The sequence below is a fragment of the Patiria miniata genome, unplaced genomic scaffold (genome assembly GCF_015706575.1).
Source record: "Patiria miniata isolate m_02_andy unplaced genomic scaffold, ASM1570657v1 HiC_scaffold_6, whole genome shotgun sequence".
Taxonomy (NCBI): Eukaryota; Metazoa; Echinodermata; class Asteroidea; order Valvatida; family Asterinidae; genus Patiria; species Patiria miniata.
The window spans coordinates 10,740,501-10,762,197 of NW_024037073.1; the positions used below are offsets into that span (position 1 = coordinate 10,740,501).

At 42.4% G+C, this 21,697-nt stretch overlaps 1 protein-coding gene across 4 annotated transcripts; it reads right to left on the reverse strand.

Annotated features, from left to right (window-relative positions):
- Positions 1-2,211: 2,211 nt before the first annotated feature.
- Positions 2,212-20,180, reverse strand: LOC119742565 (protein arginine methyltransferase NDUFAF7, mitochondrial-like). Of its 4 annotated transcripts, none has more exons than XM_038218644.1 (12): positions 20,129-20,180; positions 19,060-19,188; positions 18,063-18,220; positions 16,118-16,198; positions 14,083-14,193; positions 8,429-8,687; positions 7,693-7,751; positions 7,459-7,578; positions 6,304-6,459; positions 4,715-4,820; positions 3,846-3,913; positions 2,212-3,162 (listed from the first exon to the last, which is right to left on the reverse strand). In XM_038218644.1, exons 2-12 carry the CDS (start codon positions 19,151-19,153, stop codon positions 2,992-2,994), a joined length of 1,383 nt encoding a protein of 460 aa, XP_038074572.1. In that variant the 5' UTR covers positions 19,154-19,188; positions 20,129-20,180; the 3' UTR covers positions 2,212-2,991. The 4 variants fall into 4 exon arrangements, with proteins under 4 accessions (XP_038074572.1, XP_038074571.1, XP_038074574.1 ...); XM_038218643.1 differs by having other exon boundaries at positions 20,075-20,178; XM_038218646.1 differs by having other exon boundaries at positions 2,214-3,162; positions 19,069-19,188; positions 20,129-20,179.
- Positions 20,181-21,697: the final 1,517 nt, after the last annotated feature.

Genomic DNA, 21,697 nt, shown 5'->3' on the forward strand with positions numbered 1-21,697 from the left:
GATTAGTTTTAGAGGGGGGCAGGGACATTCCCCCCCCCCCCCCAACTCATTAAATTTACACCACTTTGTCTTCGCGCCTCTTTTTCTTTCTTTTTCTTTTTTTCTTTTTTTCTTCCTTTTTTTTTTTTTTTTTTTTTTTTGGTTTTCCAGGGGGGGGCAAGTGCCCCCCCTTGCCCCCCCCTCGCGACGCCCATGAATACAATAGTTTAACTTTCTGTACAGATATACTTTGTCATTTAGTTGCATTTGTTTTACGGAAAACAAGTTTTCACTTATACAAATTGAATCAGTGGTATACAAGAGCCCTTGGGCCAAAAAAAATCTTCGGTTTCTGGTATGGAGCTTGTCCCCATGTGCCAGGGTGCGGCGACGCGACTTTTTTTCCCATTTTTGTTTGAACAACACCGTCTGCAAATGGTGCTCGACACTTCTGTGCAAGAAAGGCCACATAACGCTTTTACTCGATCGTAACCCCATCTAAAAACACATCAGAATTGTGCAGCAGCAGGATTCTAGTCAAACCAGTGTGTTTGGCGGTTTTGAAACACCATCTTGCATTGAAAAAAAAACCCTTAAATTTTGCCGACGCGCATGGCTACAGCTAAGCGCACGCATACCAGAAACCCGAGCTTTTTTTTTGGCCTTGTGGTGGAAAACGCAAATTCTGACATTAAAGAAATGCAACATTTGCAAACATAAAAAAACGAAATGATCAAATTATCACGAAATACCTTACTGAATTGTTAGGGACTGACAGTCTAAAGCATCCTTTGAAATCGTGGCTCCTGGTGTGCTGACATTTTCAAGAAAACCTGTATTTTGCCTTTTTCAAAAATTGTTTTTAATTTTTCATATTTAGTTATTCTGACTTTTCTTTGCAATTGAAGGGGTACAAGCCTCTGACCTTACAATTCCCCAAAGTGTATTAATTGCTCCGTTTCATCTTAAGTGGGATCAGGGAACCAGACCACAAGAACATGATAGGTTTTCTTGGTTTTTCCAGCATCTACAAGCCCAAATCGTGAAACAAGTCAGTTTACCAATATTTTCTATACCATATTAATCCTCCAAATCCATTTAATTCTGAAAATTGAAGCAAAGGCAAATGTTGTACATTCCCTTTAAGTAAAGCCATTTTAATAGACACACCAAGGAACAGCTACCCAAATCCTATACATTTCAATTAAAGGGAAAATACAACATTTGCAAACATCAAAAAATAAAACTACCAAATCATTTTGAAATACCTTGCTGGACTGTTAGTCAATGACAGTGTAAAGCATCCTGTAAAATCATGGCACCTGGTATACTGTCATTTTCAAGAAAAGTGGTATTTTTGTATCAATTTCCAACGCTGATCGGCCGATCAGCGTTGGAAAAAACTGGCTTTTTTTCAAATACTGGCCCAAATTGACCATCGCACTTGTTTGCAATCGATTACCCACCTATGAACGGGTACAAGCCAGCTAGACTGGTTCCCTGACCTTACAATTCCCCAATGTATGTAAACTGCTCTGTTTCTTCTTAAATGGAGTCAGGGAACCAGACTACAGGAAAATGATTGTTTTTCTTGGTTTTTATAGCATTCTTGAACCCAAAACCTTAAAAAAGTCAGTGTAACTATATTTGCTATATATTTCCAACCCCCCAAATCCATCCATTTCTGAAAATTACAGCAAAAGCAAATGATGTATATTCCCTTTAAGAGTTATAATGCTTTCGTGTTTAAGTGCCAGCCAATTTCCTGAAAACACACACATTGTTTATGCCCATGTCTGGTTGTTAAAGGCACTGGGAATATTGGTTACTATCTGGAAACGGAACTACCGATATAATGAGAAAAGCCTTGCTCAAACTGAAGACAGGGATGGTAGCCAATACCCAGTTAAATGTTTTCTGCCTGGAAATGTCACTTGTTTGGAAGAAAACAACCGTTGAAGCTAGTTGGTTTAAAAAACAAAAGTGTGGCAGCAGGCACACTTTTGTACATGTATTTGCAACATAATCCAGTCATCAGACCAAAATGTGTGTAATGTCCTGTCTGTTTCTCAAACTGTGCAGTAGCCACCGAGACCAAAATTCCACAGGTTATAGGCATAAAGTAAAAGTAAAGTCTGTCCTGAGCCAATGTGGCTCATCAGGCCGACGTTTATCTCCGGTTTCAGTAGCATGAAACGACTGAGAATATTTCTACTCCCCCTGGATGGGATGCTAGTCCGTCGCAGGTTACTCCCCAGCTAATGCCGGTACCCATTTATACTTCTGGGTGGAGAGGGACAAGTGGGGTGAAGTGCCTTGCCCAAGGACACAATATATGACCAGCGGCTGGATTCGGTTATAGGCATAGTTGTTAGTTATTTAATATTTTGAGCGATTCTATAAATGAATATTTTATGTACCTTAAAGCATGGTGTATGCAATGTGTACGTAAGTGCTGCAATCAATGCAACCAGGGCACTTGTGCATTAATCATTGACTGTCATTTCACCAGGTCAGGTATCTTGATTTTGGAGTTACAGCTTTGAGAAAACAGTTTTGCATGTGCGCATGCAGGAAATCAAGGAACAAACCTATATTGGGTTCTCACTTGAGTCTCTCAATTCATTTATATCATGGCAAAAAACTTGAATCTCTCCACACCCATTCAGCGACAAAAGGTGCATCATTATCATTTAGCCCTCTGCAATACAAATGGGGCAGGGGGTTCTAGCATGCCAACTTTGTTCTCACTTAATGGCACCTAACAATGTGGTCTATATCTCTTCCAGTTCCATCTTAGCCCCGTCTGGGTATTCCAGCATTGTATAGCCCCGGAGAATCTTTCTCTCGTCATGGCTAAGTACTGCCAGGATTTTACACAGCGCAAACCAAGCTGGGGTTCTTGTCTGCCAACTTTGTGTTGCTTGACTCATTGGCATCAAAGCAAAAAGCTTGAATCTCCCTTCTAACTTGGCTGGAGACTTGCAGCATTCCACATCTCTGGACATTGAATCAAGAAGGGAATGCAGCTGGGGGTCTTGCCTGTCCACTTTGTGTCCCTCGATTCGGTGGCATCATGGCAAAACACTTGAATCTTTCTCCCATCTGGGCAGGATCTGTCAGCATCCTATACCCAGTAAGCAGACCCTTACTCTGCTCAGCTGTGGCGCTCTTCAGCAGCATCTATGCGAAAAAGTGATTTGCAGCGTCAAGCTAGCAACCAGATCTCAGTTATCCAGTTTGTGATAATTGAGGGCGATATTCAAAGTGGTAGTCGAGTACATCATGAGTCAAAACACATGTTCATCACAACTTAAATACAAATTCAAACCACAGTTCAATAATCAGATGTACAAGTTACTTAGATAAACATGAAAAAGGGTATACTGCCCATGGAATTGTAAGGTGACTTGGAGTTTGAGTAAGTGAAGGAAAAGTGGGTGACATTTTGCAACTCTGCATATATATGCATACATGCCAGATGATAAATAACATTAAACAGAGCATACATTGAAGCAAGGGGAACAAGATCATCGTGCACTTAATGTAACTGAGATCAAAAGGGACGATACCTATGTATTGTGAACATTTTATTTAAAACGAAAAGTTGATCATGTGTACTGTATACAGTCAAGGAAAATATTAGGCCCCAAGTCTTTGTTTCTCTTTGTTTTCCTTTGTTTTCCATTACTGATGGTACCTGTTATAGCAAGGAAATTTGTCAAGTCCCAAGGACTTTGTTATAAAGGTGTTCGACTGTATAAACATATTACTAATATTATTTAAATAAAAACAATCTTTTGATGGCAACACTCACTTTCAGAAACCTTTTCCTGCTTGCAAAAACAATTAAGTGACAGTATTACCTTGAGTCTTGTCTCAATGCCCATTGCCTTGAGAAATGATTCTTGAGTAATAGGGCCATAAGTTGACGCTGAAATCAAAGAAAATCGCATAATATCAGAAATATGTTAGCACATAAGTCGGAACCTGTGACTTGACTACAACCTTGTATCATATTGGCAATGCTCTGTAATTGAACGTCTAAGAATACGAGGTTTGTGGATGACACCATGTGAAAATCTTGAAAATCTCTGCGAAGAAGTACTGATTCTGAAAGAAAACATTCTCACAATCCATTTAAAGAACTAACACTTCTTCACAGAAGTAACTGTTTTCCACATTGCATGATACATGTGCACGTATCATTAAATCGTGTAAAGTTTCAAATCACACAAATGGGCCTAGTTGAACCAGTCTCACTAAATATAACATGTATAAGGCCAAAAACAAAAAGTCTCCGGTTTCTGGTATGGAGCTTCCCCAAAAATGTGGTGCAGCAAAGCGGCTTTTTTTTTTTACCTGTTTTTTTTTTGCTTCAAATGTCGGCTGATGACTGCAAATGGTGCCCGACTAAACTTAGTGCAAATATATGGGAGTCCAGAGAGGCCACATAAAACTTAATCTCTATCATAACCCCATCTAAAAACATGTTAAAATCGTGCAGCAGCAGGATTCCAGTCAAACCAGTGAGTTTGGCGGTTTTGAGACATCGTCTTTTATTGAAAAAAAAATTTTCATTTTGCCGACGCGCATGGCTACGGCGACGCGCACGCGCATACCAGAAACCGGAGACTTTTTTTTTGGCCTAATGCTATTCTGAATTAAATAATTATGATCTTGATATTAATTACTTTTCATCCATGCATGTACTATAAAAGAATTAACAAATTACCTTTGCCTTGAACTATTTGACGGAAATATGAAAAGTCAACATCAGCAGTAAGATCCGCAGTCCCCGGTTCACAAAGTACGTCATGAAGTCGGTGTTTCTTGAATCCCTGTTTTGATTAAACAAAGTCGAAGTTTAAAATTTATAAAAATTGAAAACAGAATGCAAAAAAAAAGTAATTATCAATTTTCTTATATTTCCCGCTTCGCTGATGGTGAGCTGGCATATCAGTTTTGAAACTGCACTAGAGCAGATACCAGTGGTGGGGTTTAAATCCGGATTTTTAATAATTTGGTTTGAATACCACTGATTTTGGAACTGGATATCGAGATCAACCTTAAAGGGAAAATACAACATTTGCAAACATCAAAAAATAAAACTACCACATCATTTTGAAATACCTTGCTGGACTGTTAGTGAATGACAGTGTAAAGCATCCTATAAAATCATGGCACCTGGTATACTGTCATTTTCAAGACAAGTGGTATTTTTGTATCAATTTCCAACGCTGATCGGCCGATCAGCGTTGGAAAAAACTGGCTTTTTTTCAAATACTGGCCCCAGTTGACCATCGCACTTGTTTGCAATCGATTACACACCTATGAACGGGTACAAGCCAGCTAGACTGGTTCCCTGACCTTACAATTCCCCAATATATGTAAACTGCTCTGTTTCTTCTTAAATGGAGTCAGGGAACCAGACTACAGGAAAATGATTGTTTTTCTTGGTTTTTATAGCATTTTCGAACCCAAAACCTCAAAAAAGTCAGTGTAAATATATTTGCTATATATTTCCAACCCCCCAATTCCATCCATTTCTGAAAATTACAGCAAAAGCAAATGATGTATATTCCCTTTAAAAGAAATTAAGCCTTCCCTTTTTGTGACACAGGCTAAAGAAAACAACTGGAACATCCTCAATTTGTTCCATGGTCTCTAATTGTAACAGCATTCACTTGCTAGAGGTCTTCGTGGTATATGTGAGTAATCGTGGTATATGAATAATAAACACTTAAAGAAATTAAAGCAATAACAAGTTGAAATCTTGACTATCTGGGTTTCAATTATAGCGCTTTTATACATGCCACTTCTGCAAGGGGACACTTTTGAGATGCTTGGTGACAGCCATTGATCTGCAGTATCTCCATTATATATAACAGAGATCAGTGGTCACAGCAGAAACACCAGTCCTTTTCTAAAAGGTTTAGTCATGTTTCAGCTACATGTATGTGTGCAAGTCCAAAATGACGCAAACAATACAAAAAGATGTCCTTCTTTGCACGGGCGTCGCCAGGATTTTTGCTAGAGGGGGCAAGCACATTTTCCCCCAAAATCCCTACAATATCCAGCATTTTCCCGATTTATCATTTTTTCAAGGGTGGGCAGGGACATTCCCCCCCCCCCACCCCATTAAATCAACAACAATATGACTTCGCTGCTCTTTTTTTGGCTTGTCCAGGGGCCCCCCTTGCCTTCCTCAAGACGCCCATGCTTCTTTGAATATACAAATGTAAATTACAATTGCACACTGATTACTTTAAACATGCTTCTTGACTACAACCAACGGAAAAAGAGGACATTTTGAAAACCCACCCTAAGTGTGTCAGTCTTGGTTCCATCATGTCCATAGTCTACAATGAGACTCATTCCACCATGCTCGGATACCCTGTGAGCCATCTCCTGTACAATGGCCCCTCCCTCTGGACAGACTTCAACGTGATCTCTCCTGTCATTGCCCTGTGTCAGAGACTAAGAGAAAACAAGGACATATAATTCTACAGACCCATTGCATTCAGCACCCATCTTTGAGGCATTCTTCATCTGTTTCATTTTAAATACAATAAATGCACGAGAGATGTACCCATGCGTGTCCCCTTCCTATGTATAACTTTTTTGTGTTGTGTCAAACAACTATTGCCTGTGAGAATTAAAAAATGTCTTGTAAAATGGCCTGTCCCTCTACACAAACTTCTTTGTGAGCTCTGCTGTCACTTTCGATTCCATGCCCCTGAGAGAAATGCTTGAGGGCACTGCTTATCCTCGTACAAATGCATATAATACACCCCTTACCCAATGAGATAGATAACCATACTTGGTCTAAAGCCCGCTGCACACCTTTCCGATTTTGCCAGTACACTGGATCATCGGACCATCGTACAGAGGTGTGCGCCGACAAATCGGACCGATCTTACCGTACACCAGCCAACCGGATGAAATCAAACGTCGACTTTTTCGCATCCGATTTCACCAGATACAATGTCACTGGAAAGGTGTGCGAGCAGCACTCCGACTTCACCAGACGTGAACATTATGTTAACAATTCAGATTCACGAAGGTAGTCACATGATTTAAAACTGATGGCTGCCATTTTGTCATCATGAGACTGGTCATATCACGTGACTGATCATCATGTGACTGATCGGAAACAGAATCGGACATGTGTGCAGGTTAATGTTGCTGTCTCCACATGGTCTGCTGATCCAGTGAACTGGTAAAGTTGGAAAGGTGTGCAGCGGGCTTTTACCAATGCAACAATGTCCAAGCTGGAACATGTGCAAGGTACATAATGATGCATCAGGCAAAAGTTTCATACTAGTAAAAAAAATATTGTCTAAGAGTCTGACTGACAAATTACTACTACATTTCACCCCGAACCCATGTGGCCTGATGAGATTTGAAACTGCAATGGCTGCATTGACATGCATCAATTTCTGCACCCCTAATAACCTATCGGGTTGCTCCACCCACCTGAAGGTACACCGTTGAAGCTGGTGTTGGTGCGGGTGACAACACAAATCGTAGGTGATGAGGCCCATTATCATCACTGTCCACATCAACTAGGACCTCACGCCAACCCTTCTCTGTTTTCTGAACAAAATATAACGCAGATATCATTTCATATTTTTCTTCTATATTTCATATGGCTTTTTGGTAAGCAAACCTGAATGAAATTAACTGATAATGATGGAAGGAAATCTTTACCTGAAATTTATGGATCGGCAGAGCATCAAAGAACTCATGAGCAATGAAACAGGACATCCCTAGCACAAAAAGACAATAACAGAATTTATTAGGAGTTTGCAAGCAAATAAAAGGAGTTAGCTCAGGTCAAGACACAGGTAACAAATTAAACAAACTTTTTTAAATGTGTACTGGTAGTTATAAGAAAGCATACAGTTATATCTGATTAGACAAAAAAACGTTGTCTATAAAAGGTCAGAGCTCAAACAAAATCCGAAAGCTTCATAGGATCACCGAGTGGAACCCTTAAGAAACATCAAGTTCAGACAAACGATGGGGGACTTCTCAAGAAAACAATTTTCTTATGAAGCTCCAGCCTAGTAACTAGGATGTTAATTATTTGTGGTGCGTATGTTAAACTCGAAGGAAGATTGCGTAAAGGAAGATTGCGTAAAGGTAGGTCCTTTTTTCCATTTTGGGTTTCGTTTAAACGTTTGGAATATTTGTAAGCGGATTTAGAATTGTTTTTCGTTTAAACGTTTAAACGCGTAAATGTCACATCCTTAGTCACTAATTACATGTATATCTTACATTGCTTCCATAACTTAAAAAGCCAACTATTGTATCAAGTTTTGGATTCTTTTTACATGTTTTCTGCATCTATCGATTGACACAAGCTATAATTCTTCAATTGGCAATTATGTGTCTGTACCAGGCCTTGAATAATCCATTTGAGATTTCAACAACATTGCTTCACCTTTTGGCACCTCCTTGAGACTCCTGTACCATGACACAGGCACCCCAGTCTTGCTGATGCTGGTTTTGTAAGCTGCACCTGAATCTAGACTGCATCTGTCAGCAGGAGAATCATGGTTTACCTCTGGTTCCTCTGTGTCTGTCCTTGATCCCTGCCGACCTGTTAGTTTATCCTCTTGAAGTTGGCTCATCTTGGGACTGACCTCTACTAGATGGAGTGACAGGGAGTCGCCGGTTACATGCTGGAACTGCTTGAACACCTGTGACCATAAAAGATTTAATTCAGAAAGATTAAGTACTCAAAAATTAGTAGAAGTGGTAGTCTGTCGAATTGATGATGACGTCTGAAGAAAGTTATAGACTCCGATATGTTGGGAACTATTCCAGGTTTATTAGACGACAACACGAGTTCACATACGAACATGTAAGCGGCCATGTTAGGAGTGATGCATGCTGGGATACATGGATTAGACTTGCTACAATGCATCGATTAGATGGGAATCGCTACATCCTCTCTTCTAAGTTTAGTTTTAACATTTTGAATAAAACAGCTTTATGAAATAAACATTTGTTTGATCAGTGAATTTGTAAACTGGAGTCTGGTAATTTAAAGTCCGAGTATTTCACTGATTTGAAAACACTTAATGAATATTTAAAAAACACACTGGTTATGTAAATGTACCAAGATAAACAATTACTATCCTTTCCTCTGAAAAACAAACAGAGGGTTAAACCAATAATATAGTAAAAAAACAACAAACAAAACTCAAATGCCTTGAGTACTGAGATAGACTGTCTCAGTACTCGATGTGTGTACAAGGGATTATTCTGCCCTCATCTTTGGAGTGTACAACACATAACACATGTTGAGTAGGCAAATGTAGTTACTAACAGTCCAGTAGTCGAGGACAGTCCAAAGTTATCAGCATGAAATTTGGATCAACAACACAAATCCAGTGTGGTCAAAGCAATAACAGTCACACAAAACTGTTAAGTGTATTTAGGATTTGGCTTCGAGATGCGACCGGAACGAGTGAGAACTGGCTGTGGTGGAGGTGCGTGGGGGATGGCAGGCTGAGGCAGTGGATCCTGTGGCGGTAAGTAGAAGTCAGGTGAGTGTTGTTGCTGTGGAGGTGGTTCAGGGACTGGCAATAAGTGTCTCCGATTGCGGCGGTAGAGTGTACCTTGGGCATTGACGATGTACGATCTGGGGTTTCTGGAATGCTTTTGGACAATTCCAAGCTGATCGTGCCCTTTGGGTGATTGTAGACGGACAACTTGCCCTGGTGTCAGTGGTCGGAGGGGCTTGGCAGATTTGTCGTATGAAGACTTCTGTTGCTGTTGCCTCTTGCGTAACTGTGCTGTGACGCGTGTGTAAATGGCGGGTTTAAGGAGTGGCGTCGGGGTAGGGATGGTTGTGCGAAGACGCCGTGACATGAGACGTTGGGAAGGTGAGCCAAGCTGGGGGTTGGTTGGGACATTGCGAATGTTCAGCAGGTTTCGGTAGAGGTCTGAACCGTCGCGTTTTGTCTTCTCGAGGAGTTGTTTGGCGCGCTTGACAGAGCTTTCTGCAAGGCCATTGGACTGGGGAAAATGGGGACTGCTGGTTGTATGCTGGAAGCCCCATGACTGTGCGAATTGTTTGAAGGCGAAGCAATCAAATTGTCGTGCGTTGTCACTGATAACGATGCGGGGGATTCCATGGATGGAAAATTGTCTCTTGAGTACCTCAATGACTGTAGAGGCACAGGTGTTGTCGAGTGAAGCGAAGTCAAACCAGCCGGAGTATGAGTCACCAAGGGCTAGGTAATCCATACCGTTCCAATGGAATAGGTCAACTCCAATGTGTTCCCATGGTAGGCTGGGTGGGGGGTAGCTTTTCAGTGGTTCTTTCTGTTGATGGGCTTTGGTAGCGTTGCAAACTGTGCATCCAGAGATGGACTGCTCAATATCAAGGCACATTGATGGCCAGTAAACTACATCTCTGGCTCTGCGTTTGGTAGCCTCGATGCCTGGGTGACCTTCATGCAGTATTTGGATGTATTCTGCACGTAGTGACTTGGGAATGATGGCCTTATGTCCCTTTAAGATGATACCGCGGTCGAGAACCAGTTCATCTCTGAACGCGAAGTAGGGGTGGGCCTTTGGTGGGGCATTGTTGATATGCGAAGGCCATCCGCGACTGATGACATCAGTGAGCTGTTGCATGGCAGAGTCACAGGCAGTTGCTTTCTTGAGCTGTTCAAGTCGCATGTCAGAGATTGACAGGAGGGTCATGACTTGCAGGTCATCAGTTTCAGTACCGGTCGTTGTCAAGGGTGCACGTGACAAAGTGTCGGCAAGGAACAATTCTTTTCCTTTCTTGTACACGAGGGTGATGTTATACCTCTGTAACCGGAGAAGCATGCGTTGAAGCCGCGCAGGGGCACTCAGCAGAGGCTTTTTGACGATGGTGACCAATGGTTGGTGGTCAGTTTCGACTACGATGTCTTTACCGTATATGTAGTCGTGGAACTTGGTGCAGGCAAACACAACTGCAAGCAGTTCTTTTTCAATCTGTGCGTAGCGTTGTTCAGTGTCACTCATGGTACGTGAAGCATACGCGACAGGGGCACCCTCTTGTAGGCAGGCTGCGCCAAGGCCAAACTTGGAGGCATCGCAGGTCAACGTGACTGGCTTGCGGACATCAAAGTACGTGAGTGTCGGCGCATTAGCAATCTTGTCCTTGATTGCTAGAAATGCGGCATTGTGTTGCTCTAGCCAGCACCAATGGATGTCACTATGTGTGAGCTCGCGTAGTGGGGCTGTTAAGTCGCTCAAGTTGGGTACAAACTTGGCCAGGTATGTCACCATGCCAAGAAAGCGTTGTACGGCAGTAACGTCGTTGGGTGGAGGCATGTCGGTGATAGCACTGACTTTGGCTGGGTCAGGCTTAAGACCACTGGCGGTGAAGACGTGACCGACATATGAGACTTGTTCAAGACCGAAGCGGCACTTTGTGGGGTTGAGGCGCATGTTGATTTTGCGTATCCGATCAAGGACAGTTTTGAGGTTTTGATCATGTTCCTCTTTAGTGCGTCCACCAACTAGTATGTCATCTACGATGATGGAGCATGGCAGATCGGCGAATATCTGCTCCATGGTTCTCTGGTACACATCGGAGGCAGAACAGAGGCCGTAGGGCATGCGAAGATAGCGGTATCTGCCATATGGCGTGCTGAATGTAGTCAGCAGTGATGATTCGTAGTCCAAGGGGATCTGCCAGAACGAGCATTTAGCATCAAGCACTGAGAAAACTGTCGCACCATCCATCTTGGCAGCGACTTCCTCTACTGTTCGGGTAGGGTGGTGTGGGCGTTTCAGTGCTTCGTTAAGGTCGCGAGGGTCGATGCATAAGCGGATTTCTTCGCTGTTTTTCTTATGAGTCGCGACCATGGAGGAAACCCAGTCTGTCGGTTCGGAGACTGGAGTGATCACGCCTAGGGTAGTCATCCGCTGCAGTTCGGACTTGACCTTGTCTTGCATTGCAGCAGGGATGCGACGTGGGGGTCGGACAACCGGCGTAGCATTGGGGTCTATGGTCATGGTGTAGATGACTGGTAGTGACCCGAGCGAGCTGTCAAACAGGTCTTCGTAGTCTTTGAAGACTTGAGGCGATGTGGTGTCATTGGAGACATGGTAAACCAAGTTATTGACAGACAGCAGGCCTAGACGGAAGCAATCGGTTAAGCCGAGGATAGCTTTCACTTGTGTGTCAACAATGTGAAAGTCAATATTGTGGTCAGTCAGCGATGAGTCAATGCGACATGGCAGTGTAGCTAGTCCAACTGTGTGGAGCTCGGTTCCTCCATAAGCGATGAGCTTGGTTGACTTTGAATTATCAATGGACTTAGGTGGTGCGATGACGTTGTAAACATGCATGGGCAGGACGTTACAACGTGCACCAGTGTCAAGTTGGACAGGAACGTGTGTGTTATTCACCACAAGCGTAGCGTGGATGTCATGTTTCAAGTTCAAGTTGGTGTTGTCCACGGCTCGAACGTAAAATAATTCTTGCTCATCTACGGCAGGTTCGTCTTCCTCCGAGTATGAATCGGGGTTTACTGTGTAGACGTGGCGGCTGCTTCTGCAGTAATCAGCATAGTGATTCTTTTTGTTACATTTGTGGCAAGTCTTGCCATAGGCTGGGCATTCGCGCCTCTTGTGAAAAGTTCCACAATTTCCACAAGGTTTTCTGGGCTTTTGCTGCTGTGTAGAACTACTGCGTGCAGATGTCTGCCGTTGATTTGACCATGTTGGTCTGTTTGGGCGTTGAGCTTGTTTCTTTTTGAAAGCGTTGACAGTGGTATTTGATTCAGCCATTGTGCTGGTAGAGGCTGACAACATCTTTGCCTGATCACCTGCGAGCTGCATTGATTGTGCAAGTTCCACTGTGCGCTTGAGGTCAAGTTTGTCCTCTGGTTGGGCAAGCAGGGATTTCTGGATGCGTTCATTCTGCACGCCACACACAAGTCTGTCTCTCAGCATTTCATCGAGGTTTTGGCCAAACTTGCAGTCACTGGCCAGTGCACGTAGTGCAGCTAAATATTCGGCGATTGATTCACCAGATCCCCGACAGCGGCTGTTGAATTGAAAGCGAGCAATGATGCTAGACTTTGTGGGTTTGAAATGCTTCTCAAGTCTGTCCACTAGTTCTTGATATGTAGCTTCGTTTGGTTTCTTAGGGGCAAGAAGATCGCTAATCAGCTTATATGTTTGTGAACCAACGACAGAGTTGAGTATGGCCCTTTTGCGTGCTGCGTCGGAGATATTGTTCGCCGCGAAATATTCGCCGAGACGATCAGTGTACATTTCCCATGTCTCTTTCTTTTCACAAAACTCTCCAATATTGCCGAAAGTAGCCATGATGTATTAAGAAACGAATCCTGTACTTACTGACACCATGAAGAAAGTTATAGACTCCGATATGTTGGGAACTATTCCAGGTTTATTAGACGACAACACGAGTTCACATACGAACATGTAAGCGGCCATGTTAGGAGTGATGCATGCTGGGATACATGGATTAGACTTGCTACAATGCATCGATTAGATGGGAATCGCTACAACGTCTTCACAATTCTCCAATAGAACAAAAACTTATTGTCTAGGTACTAGAACTCTCATATGACGTCATAGACCAAACTTAGAGGCACAACCACTCCTGGCAAGGGATACTGTCATGCGGAGGGGGACGCTGCTGCTGCTGCTCATGCCTGACAGAAGCCTGCGCACCTCCCGAGCCTGTGTAAGTGCAGTCTCAAACCTCAATGGCCTGCTGACCTTCTCCTAGGCAGACTGCCAACCCAGGCTTATGACAGAGAAGGGCCTACATACTTCAGTGGAGATGGAGCAGCTCAATTCTCCATTTCACCCCAGCACATCCTAACCCATTTCGACCCCTCAAAAATTACATAAAGGCTGGTTAACACTGGTACTGTCAACATGGCCTATTCTGTTGCAGACTTATGGAGATACATGTAATAAGCCAAACTTCTTTACATTGGTGTACTATACGTGTACATTTACAGCCCCTCAAGATATGGGAGATATCACATATTAAATACAACATTCCTCACCAGTTGATACAAAGATTATTCCCTTTAACAATCTTACCCTTAACATATCATCAGCTAATGTTCCTCTGCCTGGACCCAGTTCCACAATTTGTAGCGGACTCTTCTGACCCCACTGCGTCCACTCATGGATGACCCATAGTGCAATCAGCTACAAAAATAAAACACACAAATTAATACTTTCACATCACTAAAAGGCCGTGTGTTGGATTTCAATGTCACTGACTTTAACTGGTGAATGTGTGAACCTAAGGAAAGTTGAAATGTCAGAATGTGGACTACATCGCTGTTCTTGCATACATGCAAGAACAGCGATGACGCCTAATGACAACCCAAGAAAGCTCCAGTGTGCGTAACTCACCACAGCATACACACGCTGGTTTGTGACTAATTTTTCATTTACATAAAATCCCAGAGTGTCTTCACATGGGCAGGTGGCACGTACAGTGGCCAGGGCTTCAGTTAAGGCTGTATCTAAATTATTTGGCTACAGCTGGAAAAAAAATATATGTAGATCGAGGCTCTGGCTACTTCCATATAGTGCATATGTGTAATTTCAAGCTGTAGACAAGTAATTTGGATGTTGCCTGCCTCTGTATTGGTCGCTGGCATGGAGTAGGGCAGTGCATCTGAACCACGTACCCCAGTACGTGACCGCTGATGTCAGAATCAGGTTCCAGACTAGGCAAAAAAATAATAATAATCGGTCTCTGGTCAGACCGAAGTTCCCGAATTGATGAGGCGACACGGGTTTTTTTTTTTCTTTTGGTGGCTTTTTTTGTTTTTTTCAAGCTTCAACTGTACAGACAAGGTGGGTACTATTTGCTTTTTTGTGTCCTCATTATACATTGGTGTCCTCCATCATTTGCCTTGGTGCCCTTTATCATTTGCCTTGGTGCAATTTCCCCATTCCTTGGTGCTCCTTGGTACAAAAATTTGAGGAGATGCGGCAATAGAGGGCACTGTTGTAGCTTCCGTGTTAATTTGAAGGAAAAAAAAAGTTGACGCGCATGATTAAAATCGACGCGCGCGCTGACCAGAGACTGAGTATTATTTTTTTTTTGCCGTATAGACCATTATCACGTTGCGGCCATCTTGATTTTTTCCCATTCACAACAACGTAACCAAAGCGAGGCTGGAAGGAAAAATAGTCTAGTTCCTTTTTGCACAGAAAACATTGTCATTCAGTACTGTTATACCATGACTGAAACGGTGACAGCATGACAAAGGTCTACAGAATCGAGTCCCCGAAACCAACTTTACATATACTTTGTAACTTCTCAGACAATGAAAAAGAAATGCTTTTAATGTCTTTTGTGGAGATTTTTAAAATTAAAAACAGGCTTCATGGAAAAACATAACAGATTCGTGAATCACAATTATGACGCTTGCGACAAATGCAATTTAAACCGTGAAGCTACAGGTATTGAGCTCACTGTGCACACTTGTATCTTAATAATAAAAATAATAATATCGGAGTCTTATATAGCGCACGTATCAACCAACAATTAGGTACTCAAGGCGCTGGAAATAATGTTTATTATTAAAGAAAGGTAAATAAAGTTTATGAGAAATATGAGACCCATTATGTAGCACCTTACAAGGGTTAACAAGATGCTGCGGCGCATATTGCAGCCACTGCCAGAAACACCGGGGCAAACCCTTCTCTTAGCGATACATGTAAGTATTACTGGGTTCTTTAACGTGCATTACACAACACACGGGACCTACGGCTTTACGTCCCATCCTGTACTGACGCACTAATGTGATAGTACTATCGTGCGGACCACTGGGTACCCGTGTTTTTTTTTTCAATCGGATACCCGGTTCTCATACTACCCGTAATGCACACCCCTAGCACGGAGTCCACAAAGAATAAGTTTTGTGAAGAAGGCCCGAGGAAAGCCATTTGACAGGCTATACAAAGTATTAATTGTACAATTTTTCAATCTTCAGTGTATAATGATGCAACTAAATTCTGGTCCAGCACTATAGTTGTATGTCTATCCAGAAGATTTTATTGCAGGAGGTTGCTTTTTTAGACCATGATTCGAACAACAAAAAGTCATATTTACCTCTCCGAACATTTGGCTTATCTCAGGTGACGTGATAAAGTCTCCTTTTGTGCCAAAGACATCTTGGCTCATGTAATAACCCTGTGGAAATCAAGTGTGAGACAAACAACATACGTGTAAAAGGAGTGTGAACTAGTACACAAGAAAACACGATATATGGCAAAGAGTGGTATCTACAGGGTGTCCCCCCCAAAAAAAAAAAAAAATTAAAAATAATAATAATAAATAATAACAATTGAACCCTCAAAGCACCCTCTTTGTCACAGCTTTTAAAAAATACATCGGAAAATATTTGAAAAGAATAGTTCATAGATTTGTAGTTATAATAATAATAATAATACCGAAGTCTTACATGTATATAGCGCATGTATCTAACAACAGTTAAGTACTCAAGGCGCTGGAAATTATGTCTATTATTAGAGACAGGTAAATGAAGTACATGAGAAATATGAGACCCATTATGTAGCACCTTTATAATGGTTTACAAGGTGCTGGGGCGCATTAAGCAGCCACTGGCAGAAACACCGGGGCAAACCCCTTCTCTTGGCGATAAGTTTTACTGGGTTCTTTAACGTGCATTACACAACACACGAGACCTAAGGCTTCACGTCCCATCCGAAGGCCGAAGCAATAATGGTAAAGCGCCTTGCTCAGGAGCGCAAGCACCATGTTCCCACAGTCAGGATTCGAACCCGTGTACCACGGCACACGAGTCGAACACCGTAACCACTGGACCACAGTTCTCCTAATGCAACCAGTCCTGATCCCTGGCAAGAATGGGCAAGCTAGCTGCCACCATGGCAGCAGTCACTATCAGAGTCCAATTCTTGGAACATTACTCCAACCTGAGAAATTCTAAGCATACATGTACTTCCCGGATGTTTTATTCAAACCAATACACAGGCTTGAGGTACCTGTGCCAAAATTCCCAAGTCTCAAGTTGATTCATCTTTTTGATAGTGTCCTCTGCAATCGCAGTGGCTTTACATCCCCCCCCCCCCCCCCCCCCCGACCACAGGCCGGCTACATTGTCCCTATTCTTCCCGAATCCTCCAAAATGCTCTTTGCAAAACGGAAGATTTCGCAGGATTGAGGCCATATGACAAAAAGGTGAGGTTGATTTTGGAGGATGCACCGTGTCAAGGTCTTGGGCCGGACCTTGTGCTGTATAAATGCTCAGCCGAGCACAAATTTAGGCCCAGACTATACATTTAATCCTCCGCACTGCTCTAGGATGTCGCTGGCTCTGCCTCAATATACCGACAGTGATTGCTGGAGGATTTTGCAGGACTGAGGCAGTGGTCACCCCTCCAAGGACCGCACTCAAGAAATAATGGAGGATTTTGGAGGATTGAGGCTGCATCCTAGCAAAAATGCCTAGGGAGTTAGGGGTTAACATTAAAGAGGTTGTGGAATGCTCGAAGACATTTCCGTCATTTTGGGGTATATGTAGCCTTAGGTGTGATGAAATAAAAAGGACTATTGTTTCTGTCATGAAATGAGTACAAAGGGTACATTTGAGAGCTATTTTTCATGTCCTGTTTCGACCCGAACGTGCAATTTGAGTAAAAGTCATCGTTGCGGGCAGCAAACAAAACACAGTAAATCGTGAAGTAATAAACAGGACTCGTTTATGCTACTCTGCATCGGGAGTCCTGTTTATTACGTCACGATTTACTGTGTTCTGTTTGCTGCCCGCAACAAAGACTTTTACACAAATTGCACGTTCAGGTCGAAACAGGCATGACAGGACTTGATAAACAGCTCTCAAAAGTACCTTTTGTACTCATTTTATGACAGAAACAATAGTCGTTTTTATTTCATCACACCTTAGGCTACATATACCCGAAAAATGACGGAAATGTCTTTGAGCATTCCACAACCTCTTTAAGTGAACAAAACCCACATCCATTATTGTACAAAGGCTTCCAGCAAACCAACTCACAGTGACTGGGTTCGTAAGCACTTCTCTCATGTACTCAGCGACAGTTAAGGGTCCTGTCGTCTGAATACAACGTCTAAGATGCTGCACTCCCACAGTCTCAGCACTCTTTGTAGAAGCATACCTCTCCTGGCTTGTATTAAGCCATCGCTTGCTGGAAGCTATAGTGAGGAAATAATGGCAAGTCAAAGATAACGGTCATTCAATGATCTTTTTTCTCACAAATGAATCACATTGTAAGATTTAAAAAGGAAACAGTCATTTGAATGGAAGATAGGCCTATTAATTTGATACGGTTTCAAAGAATAAATGGATGAAAGCTGAGGTTAACGACTAAAAGAGGTGCCTGCTTTTATAGGGTCCATGAAATTTTTTTTTTTTCTTACAGGAACATATATATTGTTCAACTTTCCTTAAATGTATGAAAACTACATTTAACATCCGTTTTGGTTCATTTTATTGACAAGTGCACTTCTTTATTAAATGTTACAAATTGTCCATGTTTTTCCAGACAACAGAGAGCGCTGTTGCTAGTATGTCATTTCAGGAAGACTCTATTCATTTTGTGGGATTTCTGTTCAACTTGTGAACCCAAACAATTTGCTCATAGAAAACATCTGTGAGAAAAGTTTGCTCACTGGCTTGCTGCCATGTACTGAAACAACAAGTAAAATTTACAACAGCAAAATATCCCAAATTCTGGCAACTTTTGGTGCTGAAAATATCTGTAACATTGAGGTTTCTGCCTGAAATGACGTCACACTTTTGCTCATGAATATGGAAATGTGCATAAAAACCAAAAAGGTACCATAAGATAGGCCTATATAACCCTTGAAAATGGCAAAACAAAACTTGAAAATAAATTTTAAATGGGGATACAAAGACGATGAATTGTGCACTGAAAGATATTACATTACATGGCCTTTAAATGTACATGTATACATGGTATATGTTACTTTTTTCATAATGATCAAACCAAATAATCTACACAATTTCCTACTTAACAAACCATTTTTCTGTATGACTTGGCCTCCAATGTACATTCGCCTTACTAAACTGCAAACTCTGCAGGCATCAGCAGAAGTCATGGCCATTCAAAGCAGCCAAAACCAATGTCTCTGAGCTCTTTCTGTGTTCAATAAAAAAAAATACATTCTGATGATCAAAAATATAACATTAAAAATTAACAAAATCAACACAGTCATGACAGCTGATTAGCCATGGAGCTTGAGTAACTCCAGCTGTAGTCCAACCATAGCTCCATGGTCCCACTATAAACTGGGACGCTAGAACTCCTCTTTTGGCATTTGGGATGTTGGTCGTACAGTGCAGACCTACGAATACATCCCAAAATATCAAAAGAGGGGTTGCACTTTAGCGACCCAGTTTATTGGTTTACATGTAAGTGGGACAAGCTACTCCAGCTGTGGTAGCCCCATAAATGTGGCCTATTTACTGGACTGCCTCCGTAAACATAGGCCGCACATCCACATGTACAAAAAACGTGTCGACTTTGCCAAATTTTGATTTTCACATTTAGGCTTACTTTTTACGTTTTTTTTGCTTTAGAAGCATTCTCACCCTCTATATAGGCTAATCAGAAAGTGCTGCCTTTTTCAGATGTCCATTTTTCGTGAAATTTCCGGATACATTTGCACACGTTTGCGTATCAAAATTGCAACATGAAATTTCACAAAAATTAAACATCTGAAAAAGGCAGCACTTTACATGTGGATGTACACATGTAAAGTACATGTGGATGTGTGGCTAGCTGGAGTTACCCAGCCCTGAGTTTTATCATTGGGTTGTCTATAATTCCTTCCTCCATGATTAGACAACCCAATGATAAAACTCAGGGCTGGGTAACTCCAGCTAATGTGTGGCCTATGTTTACGGAGGCAGTCCAGTAAATAGGCCACATTTATGGGGCTACAGCTGTGGCACCTGTGCTCATCAGATGTCAGCCGGCCCAGTTGTGATCGTTAACATGTGGAAAGAAAACCGACAACCTTTACTTTGATTTATGGATGCATACGCTGTAGCTATGGCCTACACTCTTTTAAACATACGGGATTTGGCCCCGTGGATACAGATGATACTCAACTCAGACTGTCTTAGCCTACAACATGTACAATGTCATGCTGCCGCTGAAATTCGAAAAAGTGCAGCACGTATACAGGAAGTTAGGTGCTCGGAAGGGCGCCACTAGCGTTAGGTAGGTAAAACAGAATTTGCTCCATGCACTCGACGTGCAGGGTGCGTTCGTTTAGCTCACCCGTGTCGACACGGGTAAAAGCAGACAGCCGGCGGGGCTGATCGAACGCTCACCCGCGGGCCATCACGATCCTCACGTGACGCCCTTGCCTTAGCCTAGCTGTGGCCGTAGCCACTGACAAACGCCCATTTCGGATTGGGTGTTAGTTTGAGATTTATTGCCTTTTATTTTAGTCAATTGCAAAACTCAAAAACGTTGGGGTGAAATTGTAGTCTCAAAAGTCGCAATGAACTTAGCCTTTTGCCAAGGCCATCGTGGCTTAACTTAATTGCCATCATTTGACAAAGCGGCGAAGCCGCGAAGCGACTGGAGCGGGAGACCACACACACGAGTGGCGAAGCCACGAGGGTCTTTTCCAATTTGTCAAGAATTTCTTATGTTTTTCTTTATTATCTCGATTTTTGCTACCCCAAAAGGGTAGCAAAATTCCAAACGATCGGAAACGACTGAGTCAGCGTTCAACAAAAAACCGCAAAACCGCAAAACCAAGTTCGAAAAGGGCTACGCCACTCGTGAGTGCTGACTTAATGTTTGCTCCAGTCGCTTAGTGCTTTCGCAGCTCCGCCGCTCAAAGCCACGATTGCCTTGGCGAATGGCTACAATGAACTCAATAAATGACTTCCTTTTTTTAGACCATCAAAATAAAGTCAACTTTCAAGTCCACTTGCGGTTTCCGCTGTCCGGTCGTGTTTTTGTCCCGTTTCTAAGAATGCAATGAACAACGCACAACTATTCTTGTTATGAGCAAGAGGTTCTGCATGTAAACTGATTGCATTCATAATTAATGCTAAACTAATGCAGATTTCTTTTTCAAAGCGAAAAACTTGAATCCAGTTTCAACGTTTGAACAATTTCAGGACAGTTGAAGACTATAAATCGCCGCTTGAATCTTTTGTTGCATTGCCCGGTTGCTGCCCGCCGTCTCCGCTTTCCGTAATAACTACGTGTATACTTGTACTTTGAAATCTCATTGTGCTACTACTTTTATTCGCTCGTACCCCCCGCCGGCCCTGCAAACAGGACGCTGGAAAGGGCTGACGAATTAATGGTCTGATTGGATAGATTTTGCGTGACCTGCAAGTCATCACGACCACGACCCTGCAAGGTTTGAACCGGCCGTTAAGACTGAGTCATTCATCACTCTTTTCTCATTCATAAATGCGGCGCCCTTTTTTGGTTGAAAAGCATAATAATGTAGGAAAATCTGTAAAACTTAGCTGTTTTGTAAATTTTCAACTCCCGTCAGTTGCCCACTCGATCCGTTTGGCAAATTCACGAAGCGTCGAAATGCATATCATTCGACGCTCGAAATTTGTCCACATTGGTCCGCGATATGAAAAAGAAATCACATCCGGTATGGTGT